Raw genomic sequence first — 7569 nt, 5'->3', positions numbered from 1 at the left:
TTTTTATCTACTTTGAAGACAATGCTGGTGTTATTGTCAATGTCAAAGGAGAGATGAAGGGATCTGCCATAACTGGACCGGTTGCAAAAGAGTGTGCTGATTTATGGCCTAAAATTTCTTCTAACGCGTCTTCGGTTGCTTGAATTGAGATTTGAATCAATGCTTTTTTGAGAAAGAAATTCCGATTTTTAAAAATCTAACCAGCTTAAATGACGAAACTCAGAGGAATCTCCGTTGAAGTTATTAAATCAAATTATTGATTAAACTACCATGTTGATATAAAATCCTTAGTACAAGTCGATTATGAGTATGAGGAGTGTAAATAAACTAGCCGAAGTATAAATGAACCGAAAATGCGCACATTTAAACCAGCCGAAAAGTTATACCATATGAAAAAATTTGCATGACTTTCGTAACTTACATAAATTTTAGGTAACTATTATATAACAATTGAGTGTTTTCGGCTGGTTTATATTTTAGCTGATTTATACTTCGGAGGGTGTATATACGACCGAGTGTGAGATATTAAACCATTAAACCTCAGCATTCAAAACTATGAAAAGAGCAAACCCCTTCGCTTCAGTACATCTCTGATGTTTTTTCAGAGTGATTTGTGTTCTCTAACAAACATCTTACAAAATGGTTGAGCGATCAGAACAGTACGATCTCCTTCAAGGACTCGGATGCTCAGCTCGGCTGGCCGAGGCTGTTGACCGACTTTGCCAAGACGGCATTCTGGCCCATACCCAACTGTCCGACCAGGTCATAGACAATCTGAAAGCTCTTCCGGAAGGAGTGGCATTGCAAGCTGTGCAGAAGTTACGAGTCAGTGATCTCTCATCTGTTAAAAACCGATCCGCTTTCTTTCTCGGAGTCATCAGATCATTTAGATCCCACGGTGTGACGCAACCGGCTCAAATTGCGGGTGGCGACGCTCAGCAAGGTGTAATTGGCGCATATCCTTATCCTGGGGGACAAAACGGCGATGTTGTAGTGGCGCCTGGAGTTTCGCCAGACATGCAGCCGGGACAAGTGCAAATTCTAAAAAGACAGCCGCCAACTAAAAAGGCACCAGATGCTGCCAAGCTGAAGGAAATTCTGGCGCGAACTGGATATAGCCATACTGTATCTACAACTTTGAGGAAGTATGGAGGACCTCCGCCCAACTGGACTGGACCGAAGCCGGGACCTGGAACTGAAGTATTCTTGGGACGCGTGCCTCAAGATGTTTTTGAGGACGATCTGATACCTGTGTTTGAAACTGTGGGAAAGATATACGAGTTGAGAGTCATTGTTGATAATGAAGGTTTGATTATTTTTGGTCACTTTAATTAGTTTCCTTTTTGTAAGAAAAATGTATAATTATATCAGAAAGGATAACAATATCTATTCTGAGTTAACTGCTTAGTCTTGTACAAACAGTCTTGAAATGTTTATCGTCTCACTCCTACGATTCACATACACTGCAATAGATTTTATTGTCTCAAAACAAAGGCAGATCTCTCGATTCGACATCCAAAAAAACATACTTTTAGCCAATATCAAAATTCGGTTACATCTGTATTCGCTTTAATATTGTACAGCTATTCGATTGGTTGAAGCCTATTAACTTGTCTACAACCATTGACCATCATTAAGCTTGCGATAAGCAAGCGTTATCGGCTCTTTTTTCTTCCCCCCACCTCACACGAACATTAATTTTATGGTGTAACGGGTAGTTTTACAAGGTTAATTATGAAGACCAAATATGTTTGTCATAACCTAATTAGTCCGTATGTCAATTTTCAATTTTCATAACAATTGAAAAAAGTGAAAATAATTTTTATTGATAAAATTTTGCAGGTGGGGGGGGGGGGAGGGAGGAAAAAGAGCCGCGTTATCAAACTGGAATATAGACTTTTTTTCGGGTTAACAACTAGTTTAACAAAATCAGTTGAATCACTGCTTTTCACTTCTCTTCTTATCTTTTCTTCTCTTCTTAGCTTCTCTCAACATGTTGTCGGTTGCTTCCCACTTGGCCTGGAGGTAAAGCAATTGACCTTGTGCCCTAAAGTCTGGGGTTCAAGTCGTGGCAGGATCTTGTTTTTTTTTCAGTATCAAGGAAATTGAAAAATAAATCCGAGAAAAATGGATTGCTGGGTTTTCCTTTATTCGTTCAGGTTTTGTCGGCTAAATTGCCACAAAGGATTTTGCTTGTGCTGTAGACAATTTTCCTTGTAGTTGCAAGTGCAAATGTTGTCCCTTGTTGTTTAAGTTTAAACATTTTGGTTTTAAGCATTTTTTTCGGGGCAACTTGTGTCTGCTCAAAGATTGTCGGCTTTGTTTGATTTGGTACAATTTATTCCGTTGTCGCTGATTTAAAGATCAAGTGCATGATATGTTTGCCTGGAATGACCTTCAATCGAGTCATAAGAAAGTTTATATGACCTTGTTTTTTTTCAAAAATTTTCATTTTCGGCTTTTGGTTTTTATGTTATGTTAGTGTTGTATCGCAAGTGGTGCGAAGCTCCGCGTTGCCTCTGTGTAAAAATTATGACTTTCTAAGGGTACAATCGAGGCTATGGCTTTGTGACCTACTGTGACAAGGACACAGCGAAAGAAGCTGTGAAGAAACTGAACCGACACGAGATTAAGCCGAACAGGAGGATCATAGTGAAACTCTCTGTTCAGTTCAACAGACTCTACATCGGAGGAGTGCCTAAGAGCAAATCGAAGGACGATATCTACAATGCATTCTCAAAGGAGGTCGAGAATCTCAAATGTAAGTCGCATTCTAGTAGTAGTCGTAGTAGTAGCATAGACTTTAGGACAAGGCGCAAGGGTTTCCACTCCTGTTTTCAAGTGGCAGTAACTTTTCCATAGGGTTGCAGTTTACACAAGTATGGTGACTAGTATGGGTATATTATCTCTTGCTTTTCGCAATTCCCGAAATTACTTTGAAAAATTGATGCGAATAATCAAAAATCACCAAAAGTTTATCATTTCGTTTATGATTTAAACAAAATCAGTGCTAATTATACCGTGATCATCACCGGAATAGCTTGGTATTTTTTCTCGTCTCAAAATTAGAAACGCGAACTGGAAAATTGGTAAATAGCCAAGAATTTGGTCACATGTTATGTTTAGAGGTTGTTAAAAAAATCTTACAGCGTTAAAAAGGCAATCGACGAATTCTTTTGGCAGCACTTTGAGACCTTGCCAGGTCCGTTTGCTGTCCTCTGTTTGGTGTCCCTCTGCTGTTTAAATACACGTTGAAATCTTGTAATATAAATAATTTCTGTTCGTTTTTCGCTTCATGATTTTGTTGGTTGGCAGGTGTGATTCTGCAGGATCCTCCATCTGGTGCTAGCAGTGATGTAAAGAACAGAGGCTTCTGCTTCTTAGAATTCGACTCCTACTTCGAGGCAGCTGCTGCTAGGAAGCGACTGATGAATGGACGACAGAAGATTTCTTCATGGGACAACTTCTCCAGATTCATCGTTGACTGGGCTATTCCTTTGGGTAAGTCGTTTGCTAGCTAGAAATTAAACTCAAGAAATCTAGTTGCTGTGACATGCTATTTGATCGGAGAATTTGCTCATTTTCGAAAAAGTATGACCATTTTAAAGTTTCCCGTGGCATTTGAAATGGCTGACTTTAAAAGAAGGTCAACAGAATTTTTCGAGAAACCCCCGCTTGTTACCCTTTCGTTTCTTTTCCCGTAATTAAATTTGCCAGCAGAATGGTGAAAACTAGAAACCACTGGTTTACTAAGCTGTGCTCGTGGATGAGAAATAGGCAGTGCATGTATGTTACTTTGGTATGTTTGGTAAGCGTTCTCGAGCACGTCCTTAGATTGAAGAATTAAAAATTGGGAGGATCCAAGAATGGATTAGCTTCATAGCCATACAGTTTTAAGAAGGACTTTCTGCAAATTTAATTAAGTTTTTACAGCTAAAATATAATTGCAAGCTTATGTTCAAATAATTGTATAATTTTGTTAACCTTTTGATGAATTTTAGTCGCTGTGTTGATTCAAGGTTTTTTTTGCCGTTTGAGACAGAAAGCGATACGAAAGTATAGATTAAAGTTTTGTATCTGTTTGTTGTAAAATTCCCATTTACCATGCAGAGAACCCTGATGAGGAAGTAGTAGCGAACAGCACCGCTATCCTCGTGAACAACTTGACAGAGGCAATCTCGAATGACGACTTGGTTGCCCGATTCCAGAAGTACGGACACATCAAGAAAGTGAACAAGAAGAACCACTACGCTTTCATCACCTACAACGACCGATCTGCGGCCGAAGCAGCGGAGGCGGCCGAGAATCAGCAGATCCTGAAGGATGCCCAGATAGACGTGCAGATCCATGTCCCACTGACGGGTGTGGCGAAGAGGATGGTGCAAACTATCAAAGGCACTCCGGGAGGTACAAATGAATGGGTTTCATTTTTCCCTATCGAGAAAACGTTTCAATCAGTTCTTTTTTTTTTAGCAAATTTCATTACTTCATTAATTAGTTTATTAATTCAATACTTCAAAGAACTAATGAAATTTTTTTAGGAGTTTTCATGAGTTCTTGAAGTAGTACAGTTCATTAATTAAATCGTTAATTGCAACTATGCTTAAACTAATTTTTGCCCAGCTTTCGAAAATTGGGAACTTTAATTTTAACAATTACCCAAGAAATAAAAGGCCATATATTTTTTTCAAAATAGCCAGTAGTTTTTTCAGTTTCCCCGAGTGCATTGAGACGTCTGCTGGCTATATTCGTATCTATTTACGTTTTAGGTAATCAAGGAAACTTCCAAGGTGGATATAGGAACCAGCAGATGTACAATAACAGTTCGCAGAATGTATCTCAGGCGGCAGTGATGGGGTTCAACAATGGGGGACCAGGCAGTTACAATTCAGGCGGGGGCATGGGACGGGGCGGATCTGGACGAGGTATTCCCAGGCGGGCTGGCACCTTCACCAAGACTAGAATGGTACATGCTTAAATGATGATGATGTTCGATTGACGATAATGTAATTTTGCTTCGTTGTGTTGAGGAATGCCTGGTAGACGAAAACAAAAACGCTAAAAACAGGTTTAAATGTGCAAATTTTGTCCAATTTACAAAAATTACAAATTTTTATTGGCGCGTAATTTTCCAGTTCGCCTAAATCCCTGGAATTAATTGAATGTTTTAATGACAGAAGGTCTTTGAAGTAGTACATTTTCCGTTTTTTTATATCGAAGTTTTCCGCTTTATTAAACACGCGCCTTGAAGATTATATAGGAAGGTAATATATATTGGTTCCATTGTTGAGGACTAGCGAAGTTGGTTGAACCAATTCGGTTATGAATGTTCACATTGGTTAGTGGTTAGTTAACTTCTCCACATTTCTAAAACCGGAGGTCGCTTAATTTAGATGTCGCGTGGAATGAGCAATGGTCAGCAACAGGCAGGATACGACCCCTACTTTGCCCAGGTGCAAATGAGTGTACTGGGCAACCAAAGTGGATACACGGGGTTCCAGTCGTTCTAAACGAAGAACCCCAATCAATCCAGTCAATTCGAATCCAGACTTGAGTGAATTGAGTTGTGCTGAAACTGACGTTTATATAAATTAGACTTTAATCTTTGTTGTCCTCTAAATTGATACGCTATTATAAACTGAAAACTAAGTAAATTATGTGAATTTTATTTTATGTTAATACTTATGCGATTGGCATTTCCCGAGGAAATTTTCGGTTTTGTTGAATTTCTGCTAGATTGTTGTTCGACTCGCAGACTGTTATCTTCGTGTTGGTCGCCGAGTTTTCGATTCGTAATAACTACTACAAATTGGCTAAATTGATGCAATTAGATGCATTAAGATTAATTTAGTTTTCCTGAAAATCAGTCCGAGACTCTTTAGAGAGATTTGTTGGCATAAATTTGAATGAGCTCCTCAATTTATCAGATCGCGAACACAAATCACAACAATAAGTTTATTATAACTCAAGTTACTCAAAAACATTGATTAGTAATCATACTCTACTCAAATACCCTGTTATGTTATAACTACCCTTGATGTGCTAGACTGTTATTAAAAGTAAATCTCTTTCAATTGTGTTTGAGTTACGGCTCTGTTCATTTTAAGAGGAAAAGTTTCCTACAGCACGCAAGGATTAAACGAGCATCATGTAAGCTCATTTCATTTTGGTTGTCTCTTTTAAAAAAAGCCGAGGGGTTCTTTTTGTTCAAGCGGCCCATGACATTGGAACCATTGTGGAAAACAAGCGGAAGCGTAACTCGTTAATTGCATTAATTTAAACGTCTTCTATGTTGCTGCAATATTTTTCGATTGATTGCGAAGTGTCGACATAATGTTGATGAACTTTGTCGGTGTTTCGTCGATGCTTGAATTGAAATTTGAATTCCTGTTTTAACTTGAGTTAATAGTGGAAACATTACGGAGGCCAAACTCTATTTTGCGAATTGTAAGTGGATTTCGCAACAAGACCGCTCTCTTTGATCTTGTATTTACCTTAAATCGTACCGGCAAAATTGTAAAATCTTTTAAATTGCGAGCAAGTGTATTAGTGCGATCCTTCTTTTTTTCTAAATTATCTCTCAAAAAAGTGTTCATTATTCGGTGGAACTTTTGCTGTAATCACGATCTGTAGCATTCGAAATTTCATGGAATCTATTTTCTGCTTTGTTTGAGGCTATTATTTAGATAAATTAAACGTCCGTGGTTAGTTAGTGAGACTCATTGTAGGTCGCAGATCGAATCCGAGCCTCAGCCGAATTTTTACTAAAGCGAGGCTGAACTCTACTTTTTCTCATTGAGCTTTATAGAGCTGATCTGTGTCTTCTATTTTTCCTAAACGGAGCAGCACTTTTTAGCCCAAAGTTATCGGAATAATTTTTTCTGAGCGCCATATAATACATTTTGAAGATATCGTTTCCCAGGCCTCAAAATTAAAATAATTAATTAATTTTAAAGTATGTTTTAAAGTCATGAACGTGGTAAGACTCTTAGATAGTTCCAGATGATTTTTTTCAGGAAGCCTGATGCAGTTTGATTGATGATTTTTTTAAGGTCAGTTAATTTCCTGTAAAATGAAGGCAAACCGCATTAACCAACTGCAAACGTGTAAAAATCTCGAAAAACGTGATCGACTACCAGTTTTGAACGTCTATTTCAAGTCTCAGAGTTACCATCGGAAAAAAAATTGCCTATTCATCCAGTTTTCTCTAACAAAATTCTTTTTATCAAGAAAGTAAATATAAACTCTTCAATTAAATTTGAGTTCGAAAGTCATATTTTTTACTTTGAAATTCGATTTTCGGAAGGTTTCAAAAGTAATGATCGTAATGAATCCTCTTATAGCGATATTTGTAAGTTTTTTTTCAAGAAGTAGTCACGCATCGATTTGATTTATGCTGCTTGGATTTCGATTTTTTGAATTAAAGTTCAGAGTTTTCAGCGAATTAAAAAGTTGCCTATTGATCCCATTTTTTCAAAACGAATTAATTTTTATCAAAATGGAGCACTCAGCATTCAAAGGCCTTCAAGGCTTTCAAATTTTTTTTCAAAAAAAAAAACAAAATTGAGG

General features: G+C 37.8%; 1 protein-coding gene across 1 annotated transcript; it reads left to right on the top strand.

Moving 5' to 3' along the window:
• Positions 1–609: 609 nt before the first annotated feature.
• LOC134853161 (heterogeneous nuclear ribonucleoprotein R-like) lies at positions 610–6390 on the top strand. Its single transcript, XM_063869119.1, has 6 exons — positions 610–1306; positions 2546–2761; positions 3316–3501; positions 4111–4407; positions 4770–4966; positions 5394–6390. The coding sequence occupies exons 1-6, from the start codon at positions 640–642 to the stop codon at positions 5508–5510; spliced, it is 1680 nt and encodes a 559-aa protein (XP_063725189.1). The 5' UTR covers positions 610–639; the 3' UTR covers positions 5511–6390.
• The last annotated feature ends 1179 nt before the right edge of the window (positions 6391–7569 follow it).

The sequence above is a fragment of the Symsagittifera roscoffensis genome, chromosome 8 (assembly GCF_963678635.1).
Source record: "Symsagittifera roscoffensis chromosome 8, txSymRosc1.1, whole genome shotgun sequence".
NCBI lineage: Eukaryota > Metazoa > Xenacoelomorpha > Acoela > Convolutidae > Symsagittifera > Symsagittifera roscoffensis.
The sequence above is the reverse complement of the archived record's forward strand: the minus strand, read 5'-3'. Positions and strand labels throughout refer to the sequence as shown.